This window comes from Corvus moneduloides, chromosome 1 (assembly GCF_009650955.1).
Source record: "Corvus moneduloides isolate bCorMon1 chromosome 1, bCorMon1.pri, whole genome shotgun sequence".
NCBI classification, from domain to species: domain Eukaryota; kingdom Metazoa; phylum Chordata; class Aves; order Passeriformes; family Corvidae; genus Corvus; species Corvus moneduloides.
Window position 1 is genome coordinate 149442019 of NC_045476.1, and position 18868 is coordinate 149460886.

The following is an 18868-nucleotide window of genomic DNA, read 5'->3' on the forward strand; positions in this document are numbered from 1 at the left end:
TCAACATATGTTCCACTCAGAGTCTCAGATCACCTATGGATCAGATTATCATTGTGCATGGACTGACACTTAAAAATATTCCCAGTAATTTAAGATTTTAATGTAACATTGAAAATGCAGCTTTATATTTTATTAGCAATGTTGTACAGATCCATGAATCTTATAATAAAGAAAAGGTATTATAGCCTATCTTGTCTAGTGAAACTGACACACCTTATACCTATGAAACAATAATCATTCATCATAGAAAATAAACATGGATGCAAAGCATATTATAAGCAGTCACACTAATGTATTAAAATTGTGCAAATTTTGTCAGGAAGGCAGTCACATAGTGAAAATAAGAACTAAGCTTTTGTTTAAAGTAGAAACTAACAAACCATAAAGCAGTGATTATATTATTATTGATTAAATAATTTTTTAATCATTACAAACAGCTGAATTATTTTTTTTCCCCTTTAGGTACAAAGATCTTAGAGTATAGACAAGTAATGAAGAAAAGATTATATTTTAGTGTCAATTAGTATAAACAAGTCTAAGGAACTATGTATAACACTGTGTTTTTAGGCTGCAATGTATGAAAGTACTTAATTTCTATAAAAAGAAAAATCAATTGCAAAGAAACTCTTCCCCAGCCTAGGAGTCACTGTGGATAGAAGAAACACAAGTACTGCAACAGAGAGCTAAAACATCTTAAACAGCTTTAAATACCATAGCCGAAGACCCAAAGGAATCAACATCTTCATTCTAATCTGATATTGTATCAGCAAGAACAGAAGCACTGCGCTGTTCATTTGCAAAAATCTCAACTTCATTTGGTGACAATTTGAAATGCATTATATCAAGTTCTTCTGAATTAGAAATATTTTACATACCTCCACATTTAGGAATAGGTCCACTCCACATTACTTTTCCATCCATTAGCATACAAGTGATTGTTTCAGTTCCTTGTGTTTTAATAAATCCTTCTTCACATATAACAGAAATTGAGCTCCCCAGCTGAAAGTTGTCACCAAAACGCCGAGCATTGATCGGGACTCCAGGATCCGGGCACTCGTTATGTCCAAATGCTTTTTAAGAGAAAAAAGAAAAGTGGGAGAGGAAATAGAACTCTTGCAAAGAAGACAACATTTTTAAGATTTTGTTTGCTAGTAAGAACAAACAATTTATATTAGGAAACAAAGGGAAAAATAAGAAACAAAAACTTGCTCAACTGCAGAAAATGTAGAACAGTATACTTAATGACTTAAAATATAAAGTTATTCCAGAATGAATCTCAGCTTGGACAGCTTGTTGCTGGCAGATTTCAGGGATAGCTAAATTCTTCTTTCCATCAACACCCATCCTATTTAATGTTACAATGGGACAGAATGTTCCTTCAGAAGGGCAGGGCAAACATCTATGTATGATACAAAAACTTTACTCATCTTTTGTTTATGTAATTCACTAGCTCACCATTTGAGCCATACTGACCTTCATGGGCTTGATCCTACCATCTTTTATTTTGTTTCCTGTATTGAGAGCTGGTGAACAGTGACAAAAACGGTTATGTTGGCAAAGAAAAAAAAACCTGAAACTTTGAATATTTCAAGTTTAGGTCTGGGTTAACTGAAAAAAAACGATTTCCCTGTATACATGTAGATACTATGACACAGACTGTTCATGTCTTTTACTACAGAATATACCTTGCTTTTGGAGAAGAAAGACCATCTTCCTACCAAAAATGAGAAAAGTCATATTTGTAGCATTATCTTTAAATTATATGCATTAGTTATTGTATTTTGTTGTTTTATTGATGAAGAATACTGCACATACATCTCATCATTTTTAAAATGTTGATTTTTCTGTGAGAACAAATATCCACCTTCCTCACATATGATGACTGCAAATTGTATCTTCATAAATATGTTTACATGTGGAGACACCTGAATGGACAAAGTCCTAAAAATATGATTTTCACTTTTTTCCCTGCAGTTTTACTGGTGCGTCTGCTAGACAAAACATATACAAATCCCCCCATGAATTTTTCCTCTTTTAAAAAGTATTATGTAAATAACTTAGCAGAAAGATTTCTCAGATGTTCCATTAAAGAGGTGTTTTAAATCATAACAGACAAGAGAAAGCATTTATTTATTGACATTTTGACTTAGGCAATGCCAGATATATATTGGGAATGAAAATAGTGCTTTCATTGAATAATTGTCTATCATTCAAAGATGGCATTAAAAATTATGCATTCCCATACTTTTTCAGAGGAGTTACAAAAACTTTTCCAATACTTTATTCACAGTCATCACTTTTAGAGAAGGCATTGATTGTCTGTTTTTCTTACTACTTTCAGACAACCAGAGATAGATTTTCAATATTGTTATCTATAAATGTAGATAAATGTTTTCTCCAGTTTTAGCTTGTTTGTGTGTGACACCAGTTTATTAATGCTGAAAAATGAATTAATTGCTCTGTATTTCAGCTCAGGAACTGCTGCCACTGCTGCTCCTATGAAATCAATTGTACTGCACAGAATGACTTTGGGAGGCAAGATAGTGAAAGACAATCTGTCCCACCAACAGCAGTCACTCTCTTAGTCTAGCCTGGCTACAGTTACATTACTTGATGAGCACAATTCAGTCTGCTGATACTTCTAAAAAGCTTCATGGTGGAGCTGTAATATTAACTACAAGCCTTAGGCTTAAAAGAAGAACACATGGGTATATCATAAATTAATATTTTACTAATAATCAATAAATAAAGAAACCATGGAAAAGTTCCTTATGAACTATTACATGTAAAGAGGAGATCCAGTTTTCCTGGCATTTATACTCATCAGCTACCATGACTGCACAGGTATATTAAGCAATATCAGGAAAAATGCCAGGAAATATATACATATATCAGGGTGATGGTGATATTCTGCTATTAACTCAGAAGAATATTAAAATACTCATTTTGCATTAAAAACAAAACAAACAAACAAAAAAACCAAACAAAAATATAAGGGAAGGAACTGCAGAGATCTCATGAGATAGGAAGGCAGGAATGTAGCTAATCACAACTCATCTCATCTGTCATGGGTTAGCAAGCATAGCCCTGGAAGTGATGTTCTTGCAAAGGGGTGCTTACAGCTTCCTCTGTAATCTGACAGAACCTATCAGCTGGCCAGTTTGAATATGGACAATTCTTTAAGCCACTTAAAGTTGTGACCGCCTCTGTCATCCACACTTCAGAATAGGAAACTCCGAGGCAGAGTCTCTCTGTCTCATTTCTGGTGCTGGGACAAGTGGCTGCGGGCCCCATGCACGGCCATCCTGTAGCCGATGAGCCCTGTTCCACCTGTGGACCACGCCCGCCCCGCCCCCCCCCCCCCCTCCCCCCCCAGCCCTGCTGTGGGCAGCTGGAGCGGCTCCGATCTCCCCCCTCTCCACTGCGATAAGCCGCATTCCAGCTGCAAGGCCTAGGTGAGATTAACCCTTTTAGTGCTGTGAAGAGCTGAAAACCTGAGGGAAGAGAAAGAGGAGATGCTTAAAGCTGAAATTCTGTCGTAAAGCTGTGATATATCAGAGTACCCGTTGTAATTTCATGAAGGCATGGGGGGTGGAGTGTTCAACTTGTACTTGTGAGCAAAAGCACCTGAGCTGCGATAGGCAGATGCTGACGCAGCTGTAATTTCATGAGAAGTTTGAACAGGGAGAGATGGAAGCAATGAGGACTTTTGCTCCAAATGGAAAAGGAGAAAACCTCAGTTCCTAGAGATGCTCCTAGAGATAGTCCTAAAGATGAAGAAGACCTTTTGCTCCCAGGGAAGGAGAAGGGCCTCTGTTCTTAGAGATAAAATGCTCCCAGAGATGGGTGAAGAGAACTTTTTTTTCTGAACAGTTCAACCTTAAAATTTTACCCCAGTAATTTCAAGAGTGGACCCTCGAAAGCAGTTGTGGGAAAAGCTGCAAGTCATGCAAGGGACTCGCATGCGAGCAGAGAACCAACCCGGGTGGCTGTCTCATTGTGATAATGTGTTCATAGCATGGACAAGAGAGACTCCTCTTCCTAAATGGACTGAACAAGGTTATTATGGAAGTGGTAAACAGACTGAACATCTCAAGGGTTGTCTTTTTTACATTGTCACTGGGAGAAGGGAGAAAGGTGGGGGGAGGAGAAGAGTTCTGAAGGTGTGGTATGATTTTATTTTTTCTTCTTTTAGGTCTGTTAATAAACTTCTTTATATTCTTTCAAGTTTGGTGCCTGCTTTGCATTTCTCCTAATTCTTATCTCACAGAAGGTAAACAGTAATGAGTATTTTGGACCAAACCACTACATCATCTAAAGCCAGCTTGGAAAGGTCCTTTAAATAGGGCCAGAAAGTCCACTGGCACAGTTAATTGTTTTGGTGGATTGCCCTGCCAAGAGTTTTAGCTGGTAAGTGTAGCAAAACTTTGGAGTAAAGGTAGCACTTTCAGAAGAAAATATCAGAGAAAAACCAAAAGTTTGAAAAAACAAAAGAGAATAGAAAATAATATACTTCATAATAAGGACGATTGTGAAAGATTATTTAAAGGTGTGTAAACAAGTGGTGGCTCATTCAGTACCATCATACTTTGTAGTACATTGCACTTTGAAGAATTCTAGCTTGAGAAGTACTGAGACTGAAAAAGTCTAACAGGAGCGACTGTCAGGAAAAATGTGCTGTGATGAACATACCCTATCACAGCAATAAACCACACTAAATCAGTCTTTGGATATAAACACATCCTCTGGGATTGTCCGTGCCTTTGTCCACTGAGCTGAAATGACTCAAGTAATTAGGCTGATGTCAGAGGCCCATAGTTGACCTTTGTCAGGCTGCTATGTAATTCATAAGGTTTTTGCTAGCACAATTAAACAGCTGTAATGAAAACAGTAACAAAAATATCTACATAGCGACAAACAGCAGGTCTAAGCTTATGCCCAGCATGTCCTACACCCCAATCAATGAGCAACAGCTCAAAGAAGTCCACCCGCTAGCATAAATCAAGCAATCTGGAAGATGTTCTCCACCTCAAAATACTCATGCACCTCAGCCCAAAGGGAGGATAGCATGAGTCTGGTTTGTGGAATGCCTGCCCATGGATGGACCTAGCAAATTTTAGTCTCCTCTGCATTAACTCCTTTGTCATGGGAAGTAAATATGCATTCTCTGTCACATGCCTCCAATTGTGACACAGCACTTAATGCGTGCATTTTGTCTAACAGAACAGATAGATTAGACTGAAGCAAAGAGACTATATAAATTTATTGCTTATAATTTATGGGACTATATTCAATACTATGTCTAGCTCTGTTCTCTGTAATTAAACAAAGGTATATATATAAAGTGGGAAGCATTCAGAAAGGAGTCACAAATATGATAAAAGGTTGATACTTTCCCTTGAACTGTGGAGTTCAATGCATACAGCTTATGACTGACTTTATAAATATCTTCATAGGCACCAGAAATATTAACAGCTCCTGAGTTTGGGATATAAAGGGAAAACAAGGAATCGGTTGTAAGTATGCATTTCCATAGCAACTTAAACCAATGTAGTTTTAGGTTGCTATGTCCCTGTGTTCTGCTGCACCTAGTAAAACACTCTTCTGCCTCATTTTCCAAACAGAAAATCACGGCCTTTTGAGTTGCTATTCCTTTGGTTATTGGAACATTCTCTGTATCATCCATTTTCAAGTCAAATATATCTGTTATCTAGTCCTAACACTTAACTAATTAGAAAATCTTTGTTAGGCTTAGTGAAATAACTCAAAGATGACACATTTGAAATCTAATTTTTGCTTATTTCCAACAAAAGTTAGATTTATGTTGAATTTTACTGGAAGTAAAACAATTATCTGAGACGACACGTTTCTGTAATAAAAGTAAATACGCACATTAAAATAGTTTCTGAGAAATACCATTAAACAACCAGATTATGTAGCAGCAATGCAGTTTTATTCTTCTCTATCCTACACCTCATAAACATCAATGAAGTTATTTACATTACTAGCCTATATTCTATTAGAAAAGATTGATCAAGATGTACTGTTTCTGTGAAATAGTGTTTCTACTCTTGAAAGGGGCAAAAGGAGACTGATAGGTTGGAATATATTGACTGAAGTGTTAGCAGAAAATGGATATTTTTAATTAACTTTGGGTTTACAAATGCTAAGACAGAGTGAAATTCTATTCACTCCTTTTTTTATCATCTCTTTTGGCCTTAAACTATTTAATATGGAAAGATTACTTCTGTGATTTATCAGATTGCAGCTGTCTTCACTGAAGAAATAGTAGAGACATTATTTGGAGATATTGTTGCTTTTCTAAGTAGATTTTAGCTACAGAGTTTAACAAACACATGCACAAACGCACCCATGCAAAGAAATAAAAATATCAATGTGTTAAATTGCTCAAATGTGTAAAACACTTCTTTAAATTCTTTTCAGAGTTAATTGGTTTCATCATACAACTGGTAAAAAAATTGGATTGTGGCTTCTCTATAAAATTAAAATTGTATCACTTGATACTATTGGTGCATAATTTAGTGACATGATTAGACTACTACATGCCCAAGGAAGCCTGAAAAGTTTTTAAAGACTCAGAATTTAAGTAAGGTAGGTATATTTCTGTGTCACTGAAATACTAAATCTGAAGTATTGACAGTGTTCGATGAATTAGTTTATTTCAAAATAAAAACTAAATATAAGGAGTATTCCATGCTAAACTTCTACATCTTTCATTTTTACGATAAATTCTACATTAACTGACCTATATTTAGTTCTAGTTGAGCAAAATGGGATGACTTGAGAAAATCCTATTATACACAGCCTTAATATTTATCCTAGAATACTACCTTATATCCTCCAATAATTGATTTTCATTTTCTCATTACTAGATTTAAGCTTGACAGCATTGAGCACACCACAATGAAACTTTAAATAAGCAGAACTGTTATAAATGTTAAAAGAACATGAAAAAAAAAGAAAATATAGAGCAAATGTGAAAACTTCTGCAAAGAAACATGGATTCAATATCCCATTTTCATTATAACTGATTACATATTTCGGTAGGTCTGAATAACTGCTGACTTTCCAATATTTAGTTATGGTACTAAGATATGCAGCTACCGGTCAAAGGTTAGTTTGCAATGATGACTGGTACCTATAGAAACCCATAAGAAGATACCACATGTTCTTCATGCTTACATTCTACATTTGTGACAAATGATCTGAGGATGAATCAGAGGGCTGAGAGCTGAAATATAAGACAATACCAGAAAAACAATGTTTACAGAATAATCTGGTGCCAGTTTATCTTTCCTATTCAGACAGCAATGTTCAATGTAGATCTTAATAAAGAGTTCTCTGAAATACTGACAACCTATACCAAACCAAACCAAACCAAAAAAAGATGGAGAGGTGAAAGATGATGTGAGAAAAGTAAAAAGTGACAGGGGAATTTAGTTCTTGAAATGTTATTTAATATAATATAAATTGTTAACATTCGTTTGAGAAAAATGTGGAGTCTGGATCTTTCAATTACCAACCTCACTTAATCTCTCATTTCCTCTTTGATTTAATGGTTAGTTTAGGTTTTTTTAGAGCAAAAAAGCTTAAACAACAAAGTATTTTTTTTCATACAAAGTATTTTTTCCATACAAAGTTTTTTTCCATACAGTCCAGCAGGTAACACATTTTTCTGGGACAGAGACATGCTCTCCTTCGAATCATGCTGTGGTAGATTCTCTTACATCTCAAGTAAGCCTCTGGAAATATATATACTCTCAGATGTTAGGGAGAAAGACAGGAAGGGGACTAGTTACACATGACATCAGACTTTTGGAAATATCGAAATAGTTATCATATTTTGCTTATTTTTTCTATCTGTTGGCATGGAAAACTACTCTGCTACCATTACCATCAGATAAAAAGAAAAAGAAAGAAATCCAAATATCCAGATGTGGGGGGACTGATGAGGTGGAGAAGCTCTGGCTGAAGGATACGATGAAGCCTGTACTAGATGCTCTCTTATTCCTATCATGCTCTACACATAACAGGAAGTCTAATATTTCAGGATACTGCTAGAGTGGCAAAATTTAATTTTGCATATGCTCCCAGGAAAGTTTCACACCGTATTTTGCAATTACTCATGCTGTGGCCTTGCATCACCATGTCTGCACTAGATGGGAATATACCCTGGCTGGATTTTAGTATGGAATAAATGACAAATCATTTGGTACCAATGCAAGGTAGGCAGATCTTCATATGTGTTTCAGAAGAAATGTAACAGTTTTGCCAGCAAGAAGGTGAATAAATTCCAGTGGTATTTAGTACTGGAGAAGATATTTAATATCACCTTCAATTATTATGTGGTCAGTAAATAACAAAGGTAAAACAGCAAAAAAAACCCCAAGTCTATTTTGGTTTGACTCATCAAAGAGTTCCTATGGGTGCTCACTCAACTGCAGTGATTAGGAGCTAGCAAACACTGCAGCCATCAGCTCCAGGATATTACAAATGTTCACATCTGAACATATGAGTTTTCAAGAACAACAGTTTTGTACAGGCAATGGTGGTGATTAATATTATGTGGCACAAACTGCGCTGTCAGCAAATTTCATGAAGTCTTACTATACAATTCAGAACTGGCCTGACTTACCAGTCTTCCAAACACTCATATCTCAATGATTTCTAAAGCCATAAATGAGAACTATATACATATTTTCAGCCCTAGAACAGTATTTGAGCAATAATCTAAACACCTAAATTAGGAATATTTAGGTATATAGAATCTGCTTGAAGGTCCATTACCATAGAGTCATTTTTAAATACTTATGCTTATCTCCTGGACTGTATGTTGAAAATAAAACAGACACACAAGAAAAAAAAATACTCACTGTTATAAGTGATGTTAAATCCGCGTCCTGACATTGAATGGTCAGCTTGAAATTCCAGACGCAAAATATGACCATTACTGGTAAGATGAGAAGGAACTTCAGCACCAGTAAATGTTCCAATTATGGGGGAATCTGGAGAGTCGCCATCTTTAACAGCAAGGAAGTCAAACTGAGATTCCAAGTCAAAGTCATTAAAGGAGAGATGAATTCGGCTCCCAGGGCCTGAAATTATGGTCCAGATACAGTTTAAATTATTCCCATATCCCTCTGGATAATCAGGTGAAAGAACTGTTCCCATCGGTGCAGTGAAATTGGAAAGACAAGGAACTGCCAAAAAAAGAGAGATAAATTAGATAACAGAATAAAACACTTCAATAAGGACTGTTCTAGTGCAATGTTTTTGCAAAAGATCTTAAAACTTGCTGATTGCTTCAACTGAATAATTCATTATTTGTGGTGATATGTGAATCTGGAAAGAAGGTTGTTGTTTCCATCTTCATATTCCCTTCCTCTCAATAAAACTACCTCCCAAGCAGAGCCCACGAGAAATAAAGAACATTCTTGTTGCATTGGAAAACCATGGCAGTCCTTACAATTTACCCTTGATAACAATCACTTGGCACCACTTATTTTCTCTTGTAGAGAACTATTTATATGAGCAGAGCTCCCACTGAGCACATTAAAGGGGCAAAAATGTCAATAGTGCCCTTATCATTTATTGTTCATGCAGAGGCCCAGGAAATTAAGACGCCTCAAAGAGACAAGAGGTGTTTTGTTGTTATCAGGATAATGTTATGTTCAACCAATTCAGTTAAGCCATATTAAATTGAGTTGCAGAGATGAAAGGAACTGATTGCACTCTGAATATATGTGATCCATAATATTTTTGTGGAAAAGTTAGGAAAGGTGCTGCCATAAATAAGTATCACAACGTTGTATTTACTTACGCTATATAGCACAACTTATGCTATATACTGAAAATGTTTTACTTATACTATATAATGCAACTAGAAGAGAACTATAAATATCTGTGATAATTTAAGTTCTAAAAGGTATTCATATATAATACATGGGGAAAGTGTAAATAATTTAAACCCTTTATTTCAATTCACAAACTTCTAATCTAAGGAAATATATTAATTTATAAAACGTGCTATCAAAATTGTATCACACATAATTTCCATCATAGAATCAAAAGAATCCTACCAAACAAAAAAAAGCCAATAATACACCACTATATCAAAGCACACAAAGACAACTGGTTTAAGAGAAAAAAAATATTTTAGCAGTTTTAGAACTTGTCCCTTTGGCATGTACATTAGGCAAACCTGCAAAAAAAAAAGTAAATTCATCCCATCAGGAGAGTTAATTACATTGTACTGATTCTAAAATCAGTCATACAAATTATGACCTGTAAGTAAAAACTTATCATAATGTTATGCCTCAAAAATAATAAGAAGAAAATATTTGGTACATACAAATACAGATTGGTATGTTTGCAGACCACTGGTTGTTTTCTTGGCAAATGATAGATTTCTCTCCAATTAATTCAAATCCAAACTGACACTCAAACCTTAAAACATCACGATTAGAAAATCCATCCCCTTCTCTGATACCATACAGTGGTGTTCCAGGATCCCCACAGCTTTCTTTTTCAATTTCTGTTGAAATAAATAAGGAATTTATTTATAAATAATAAAACAAACTTGCTGCATGTATATGCTGACATGTAGAAAATTCTAAGTAAATTAAAATCATCTACATAAGACCAGTTGTCAGAATGCACCAGTGAGTTTGATTCTACACCCCAGCTTCTTAAGGAAGAAATTCTGCAATAAGGAATCCCTCCAGGGGGAATAAGTGAGTGGTCATGTTGGGCTTAGTTGTTGGCTACAGTTAAACCACTAGATGGGATTAGAAGAAATCAGAATCTTTATGTTTATAAAATACTTGAAAATTAAAGGATATGAGGAAAAGTATTTATACCCTGTTTTATTTCATGAAATTTTAAACAATAATGACATTAAATAAAATACTGCTAGTAGAACATGAACTCTTAAAAGTAGAAACAGAGACCAGGTCCCCAATGTGTAAATACTGTCCACGTTGCAATACAGCTCAAATTGAGGTACCAACAATACAGCAAATAAGGGAGTGGTGGCACCAAAAGAATTGCCCAAATTAAAAAGGAGGCTAGACATAAATACATAGGTATATATACATATTCCCATTCTGTGAGGTGGGTGATGTGCCCAGAGCCCTTGCCAGTGAAGCTCAAGGCAAAAAACCTTTAGCTTTCTCCTTGTTAGTTGTAACCAGACCTTCTGCTTTGCTCGTTATTTCAGGTACAATTTCTTTCATCTTCCTTTGTTGTCTTATGTACCTAAAGAAATCCTCGTTATATTTAACGAGCCAGGTTCAGCTCCAGCTGTGCCCTGACTTTCTTGATCCCCCATCAGAGACTTCCTGGATGGGACCTCAGGAGGTCTTTAGGCTCCTGTTCATGGCAGACTCAGCTCTGACCCAAGACAGGTTGCTCAGGGATTTATCCAGTTGCATCTTGAAAACCTCCCACGATGAAGACTGTTCTGAGAATCTTGTTTCACTTATTGACTGTCTGCATGGTAAACAGAAGTCTTTCCTTATATCTAGTCTTGTTCTAACTTACGTCCATTGCATTGTATCCCCAGCCTTCCATCCTGTACCAACATAAAGAACCTGCCTCTGTCTTCCCAAAAACCTCCTCATAGATACTGAAAGGCCAATATTAGACCCTACTTCTACAGCTCCCTAAGGCTCTCATCACAAGTGGGCAAGTGCTCCAGCCCCTGTTCACCTCCACAGGCCTCTGCAGAACCTACTTCAGTTAATTGATGTCTGAAAACTGGATGAACTGGTCTTCAGTACAGTATGACCAATTTACTACTACCTTCTATCCTATCATCCAACCTATAGGGGTATTTTGTAGGGAAGGAATGTTTGTTTGGAGTTTTTTTCTTTGTGTTGCTAGGGCGTTTGTTTGTTTGTTTGTTTTTTGGTTGCTTTTCTTTTGGTGTTTTGTTTTGCCTTTTTGTTCTAATCAGTTCTCTCTGACAAAATTCTTTCATTCAAGTCAGGACACTATGTTCACATATCCAACTCTGGATGAGTGGACAAACTGAAAAGCTTTGGTAAGTTTGAGGTAGGCAACATCCACTGATGTCCCCTTGTCCAATGATCAAGTAACTTATAATAAAGGATCTATCAGCTTGTTCAGGTGTGGTTTACCCCTAATAAATTATCTGTTCACAATCACTTTCTTCCACATAACAGAAAATGGCTTCCAAGAAGACTTGATCTGTGTTTTCCCCAAGCATTGAAATTTGCACAGGCCAGGCTTTTGTTAAAGGTCATAAAACTTGTTTCCAGTCTTTATGTATCTCTCCTAAGTTTGACAAACTGCCAAAGATGATAGGAAAGTGGCCTTGGACGGAGGTTCACCAGTTCTCTTAGCACCCTTGGATGCAGAAACTTGTAAAGAAAATATTGTGCTCCAGATAAGAAACTTATGAATACACTCATCTACAAGTAGAGGAAACAGGATACATAAGCAATAGAAATTCAGAAGAAAATTGTTTTTTAAGTTGTCCAGTCCAAATACCACATACTTCTTTCATGAGAGATGCTAACTATAAAAAGAATAGAAGCCTTAAAAGAAAATTAATTTATTACCTGTTATGACAGCAACAAATATCCCTGTACCATAGTTTGAGGATTTCTCTTTAAAGTTCTTGCAGCTATTTTTTTTTTTTTTTTTCACATTTCCATATATGATAGTTTGAGTACAAGGAAAATAAAACCAAACATAAACGAAAAATAGCAAGTGTTTTGATTTTAACAAACAATTTTTCTAGGGTAATATTTTCAGCAGCATACACTTGATTTCTCAAAGCTTTCCGATATTAAGGTTCTAAATACAATTAAAATGTGATAAGAAGCAAATAAAGAACATTCCATTTTAACAAGAAACTGAAAAAGAGATTATTTTAAAAAATACTCCACGGAGTTTTGAAAGGCTTTATTATTCTGTTTGGCTAAAGAAAAGTCAAAAACAACAAAAGAAAACCATTTAATAAAAAGCACAAAAAACCATGAACAATTCTTACTGTTTGGTTTTTTTTTTCCAAACAGTTCTAGGAAATGGTTGATATAATTCATCATTATAAAAGGATAAAACCAGGTTCAATTTATCCTGAGCTCACAGACCTCAAAAAAAAAGCTAAAGCTGTCCCGAAGAAACAACATAAGCTATCCCAAAGAACACACAAACTCACTCTACTGTCTTCAAGTTTTGTGAGACTATTATATCAAACCTACAGAACTGTTCAGTTTTTAACGGCCAAAGAAATACAAAGTTTTCCTAGGCTGTCCTGGTAGATTAATACTATTCTAAGTGTCTAAGTAATTTCATATTTCATCTGGGAAAGCAAATATATTCTATAAATAAATGTATTCTATAAACTAATTCTCCAACAAGTGACTACATCATTTCATTTAATGTAGCTTTCTCAAACAATATATACTAGGCAGTAAATGTATTCATGCCTACTTCAATTTACTCTCTTTTGGGGCTTCTATTTTGATGTAGCTGGGAAAGGGTTTCCATGTTTTTTCTCAAATTTGACAAGATACATAGCTGACAACACCTATCCCTTCTAGGACTTAAAAGAACTGGTTCTGCATTCAAAAATTATTAGGCAGAGTAAAATAATTTACAGGAGCTAGTTGGAAAAAAATATCCTATGTGATTGGTGCATTTGAGAGATTACATCCACAGTCTTATACTGAATTTGCTTTCGTAAACAAAATCAAGTTGAACAAAGTGTTATATGAATAATGGATTTAAATGAATTAAACCATCCCTAAACCCCGTTTGTATTCACTTACATTTATAGCAAATATTTCCTTCATTACTTTAAAACTTTCCTGAATGCATTGCTTGCAACACTTTTATATAATTTTTAAATTTTGTATTACCATCAGTTCATCTCTGGATTTGAAACGGACTATTTCTGTCATTACTTAATTTTCCAAAGGAGCAGAAATTATAGGGTTTGATTTTTGTTTTGTTTGGGGTTTTGTTGCTGTTTAGTTTAGTGGATTTTTTTAATTGAAGAACAAATACTTTTTAGATTTCTTTAGAGAATGTCAATAAACTTCCTTTAAAACAGACAGGAAAAAAACAAGCTGCTTCCTGAGCTTTTGTCAGATAATCACATTTTAAAAAACTTGATTTTAGGAAAGTGTATTAATATTTATTTGAATTCATATTTATTTTAATTCCCTAAGGAGTAAATTGTATTCACATTTTTTTAATGCTAGTTCTACCACTTGTGTTTCAGCTTCCCTGCACTACATATTTGTTTCGAAAATTCCTAAGTAGTTAGGTTCAGAGCCTGACAGAGCCTCTCTTCTTGATAAACTCATACTAGTCCCTCACTGTAAATAATTCATTCATGATAAATAGAAATAATTTAGTTGTTTTAAGATTAGCAGAAACCCAGTAAATTTTAAGACAGCTTAATTATTAATGCCATAACTAAAACTTAAAAAACCCCACAACTATAAAATTGGAAATTTCAGTGTGAGGCACCAAATGGTGAAGAGAAATAGAAGGCATATGGGCTATTCTCCTGGAACATAACTTGAAAGCCTATCAATAAAACTGTGTGTAAGAGTCCACTGCTTAGTTTATTTCCTGGACTAAAATTTTAGTAATTATAATGATCTCTTTCATATAATGCAAATGTAAAAAAGGTGCAATTCACAGCAGAAATTGTTATAAAGTATATTTTAGTGGAAACACTATTTCTATAATATATTAGCGTAAGCATTTGGAATAAGTTTATTATATATATAGGGTACCTCAAAAATTCAAAAATAAATTCATTGGTTAAGCTCATTTTTGTATTTTATTTTACATTTTGGTTACTTTTTAGTCTTACCTATTGGTTTGTGCCCTCTTTTACAATTTATTCTGCTTTTTGAGATTTGCACTTCATGTTAGCTACAATAGGAGATGGCTAGGATGGGTATTTGCTTTCCTGTGATCACTACCACTGTGATACAAAAAATTAGGATTGCTATTTGTGCCTAAGGAAAATACAACACCTTATGCTAATATTATTTCTGTTAAATAGTCCTTATTTCCTTTGTAGCCTTATAAAAAGAGGAAAGGACCTCTAACCATAAATAAAATTTGTTAAATATGTTAACAATGAATCAGGCATGTTTTTTTGTGTTTTAAGGTTTTTGAGACAGAAAAGAAAATCCATTTTTTTTCAGAAATTATTTCACAAAGAAGGACATTAACAGTAAAAGGAGGCATGATTTCTGGTGATGTTAGAAAGCTATCTTTTTTGAAAAGATAAACTCCTGTTGAAACTATTTAGGATACTAAGTTTGGAAACAGCTGTTATCCTAAATAAATCTGTACAGTTTGCAGTTGCACAGCACTGAATTAAGTTAATAATTGCCAAAGTATTTTCTAACAAGAAATATCTAGAAAACATATCAGGTTAAAGGAAAACTGAAAGAATAATATAAAGAAAATTAAGATAACCATCTCCTTTCATTTAAAATTATCCTTACATTACTTTTGTGTATCTCACTGAAAGATTTTGCAGGTTTCTAACCAGTGATGTACTGAAGGGAGAGCCCCAGGCTACAGTAGCCCCTAGTACAGAGATAGCAAGATAGGCATGTTCTTTTTCTCTTACCCTTTCTCTTTGTGAAAGTCAGGCTCATCTTGGAGGTGACTAAAGGGGGCCTTGGGCAAAAGAAATGGTCACTTACTACACAAATGCATTTTGACAGAATCACACTGGAGTTAGGGTGTGAAAGGTAACTCATCTATCTTTCCCTTCCTGTAACTCAGGGGTAAATAAAAGATAAGAATGTGATTCTTATAAGGAAAACAATTTTGGAAGAAAAGAGATCACTGGTGCACACTAGAAAAGTACAACACTGAAGACTTGCTATCACTTCAGCAGACATTCAAAATCTATAATCCTTCAGGGAAACACCAGGCAAAGACCAATCACTCTTTGCTTTAACAACATCTCAGACTAATGTCCATTATCTATTTTACTGACCATATCAAAGGAAATTTGATACACAAATAGATTTGTTTAGTCATTAGTAAAAGAGCATTTGAATTCATTACATACTATTTCTTGAAGCAAAGAATACTGGATGAACTAAATCCTAGTATGTGAAAAGAAACAGTTCAAGTATTTGATTCAAAAAGGACAAAGCTTGCTGTTTGATATTTGAATTTTTTATGCAAAAGCTACAAGCATTCGCCACCGTATATTGACACACTGACATTTTGCAAGATAACGCATAAAAATCTATGTAATCCCACTTTGAAACATCATGGTATGTACAATTTCTATACACATTACTGCATACATATATCTAACTTAGTTGTGAAATTGTTATGCTAATGTTACCAATGCAGGCTTTTCTTATTCAAAAAGTTAGAAAAATATACCATCATATACTTCACAGAATCACAGAATAGGTAAGGCTGGAAGGGAGCAGAGTGAGTCATCTGGTCCAACCTCCCTGCTCAAGCAGGGTCATCCCAGACCACATTGCAAAGGATTGTGTCCAGACAGTTCTCAAATATCTCCAGTGAGGGAGGCAATTTGTCCTTCCCCATGAGGAAGCAACAGGAGAGACAACGTATGGTGAACTGACTGTTCCTCGGTGCCACTGAGAGGGAGGAGGGATAAAGTTAAGCCCAAGAAGAAGGGAGAAGTGGGGAGGAAATGTTTAAATATTTAGTTATTTATTTCTCATTATCCTATGCTGATTTTGATTGGAAGCAAATTAAATTAATTTCCCCAAGTCAAGACTGTGGTGCATGTGATGGTAACTGGTAACCTGCCCGTATCTTAACCAATAAGCTTTTTGTTATATTTCATCTCCCCTGTCCTGCTGAGGAGTGGAGTGATAGAGCCGCTTTGGTGGGCACCTGACATTCAGCCAGAGTCAATCCACCACATCATCTGTCGTATCTTGAAAATTCAAACTTAAATATTGAGGACAAAAAGGCACTGAAAAAGCAGAAATCAGGACAATAAAAATTAATAACTTATGAATCAAGAACATATATACTTCTCAGTGTAAATAAGGATGATGAATAATGTAAATTACACCATTTGTCTTCACAGTATGTACACTCAAAACATATAATCTTAAAGATACATAGCAGGCAAACAGTTTTTGACCAGCTTCAGCAGTCTTAGCCTATGCTTACCAATTTACATGGTAATAGATTGGAGATTGTTTACATTTATTTGTAATAGGGTTTAAGTATTGCTGTGATCAGTAAATAAACAGAAATTTGAATCACCTAACGGATGATACCTTCTCCTAAATATAATATTTGTATGTATCTTCAAATAAAAGAGACAGTTTTATCTATTGCCTATTACTGTTAAAGTGTGAATATTTTTATAAACAAAGGATGGAAGTACATTTGTGAGAGAACAAAGTGTCTATTGCCATGTGATATTCAGTTATATTTTAAAGGTTACCAGTACCCTTATTTCCTTCTAATGATCAGATTTTAATCAACAGATTTCATGTCTTTGGAAACCCAGATATATATAAAAAAATGTTCACCTTAACCACTACTTTTACCCAGAAAATCTAGTGTGATTTTCTCTCCCTCAATTGTGACCACAATAGGTTTTATATTTATTCTCTTTTTTTCTTCCTTGTTTTCCTAAAAGATAGGAAAGAAGACTCTTATCTAATGAATAGTGTGGCTATTTTTTTAGCAATTGGCAAGCGTGAAGATAGGGAATGAATCTTACGTGTTTTTAAATACAAACGGGATGGAACAATGCTGCAGCCAAATGATGAGAAAACTCCAGCTGTGCCTGACTGCTCCAGGTGAGAAAGAGACCCATTACAGTGTTGCAGCACCTTCTCTGTGCTCCTGGGTCCCATTACAGAAGAAACAGATATGCAAAGGGAGGAAAGGAGCTGAGGAGGAGGATTTAAGCATACAGTCTTTTCCCTATATGAACTCATGAGATGTTTAGTCTATAATGTGTTATACAGAACAGCCATTCAAGGGTATAGTGTCAGTTCTATTCTGCCTAAATTCTATGGGGAGAAAAAAATCTATAAAAGAAGAGTTGTTCTTTTCCTACTGTGTAGGTGGTGATAACCTTCTTCACCCTTGCTGAATTGTGCCAACTGCCAGGGTACTTCTCATTTCCTGATCATATAAATTGATGAGCCAGAATGTGAATATTTCACAAAGAAAAAAGGGGGATAATTAATTAAAGGAGGATAATTTGTCTAACAACACTCATGGGAAAGTTAGATGAGGTTCCTCTGAGAATGAAGTAAGAAAATAATGGCAGACACCATTAGAAGTAATATTTTATGTATATCACAAGTGCTCAACATTTCTAGTATAAAGAAATCAAGTTACAGCCTTTCTCCACGAAAAAAGATTTTCCAGAGGGACATCAGTTATAGCAACATGATTTTTATTGCATAATTTATCCGAAGTTTTCTATTACTAGCATAAAATATTTCATAATTATGTTCTGTTACATATTTTAGGTACTTATAGACTTTATGGATATATTCCTTCTCTTCCTATTCAGGACCATGTTCCATATCTAAAGTAGAGTTATTTACTACTTAGCCAGCAATAAGCTGGTCCAGCTAATGAATGACCCCTCTGGGGCTTTAAATAATAGCCACACCTCCAATAAAATAAATTACTCTCTTAATTTAGGTTTAGAAAATGAACTGTTATGTAGAACACTATCAACACAGACAATTTAATAGCACCATGGGACTTCTCATTCATAAAAAAATTCACAAAAACTGGGGTATTTCCTAAATTTCTGTTGACATATTGCTAAATCACGTCTTGTTAATTCCAGATTTGCTTGCAAAAA

At 34.9% G+C, this 18868-nt stretch overlaps 1 protein-coding gene across 1 annotated transcript in view; it reads right to left on the bottom strand.

Moving 5' to 3' along the window:
- The window catches only part of CSMD3 (CUB and Sushi multiple domains 3), a 611488-nt gene that overhangs the window by 252140 nt on the left and 340480 nt on the right, over positions 1-18868 (bottom strand). Inside the window, 3 exon segments of the mRNA XM_032131786.1 lie at positions 876-1070; positions 8895-9221; positions 10373-10555. Coding sequence (XP_031987677.1) covers positions 876-1070; positions 8895-9221; positions 10373-10555 — 705 coding nt within the window.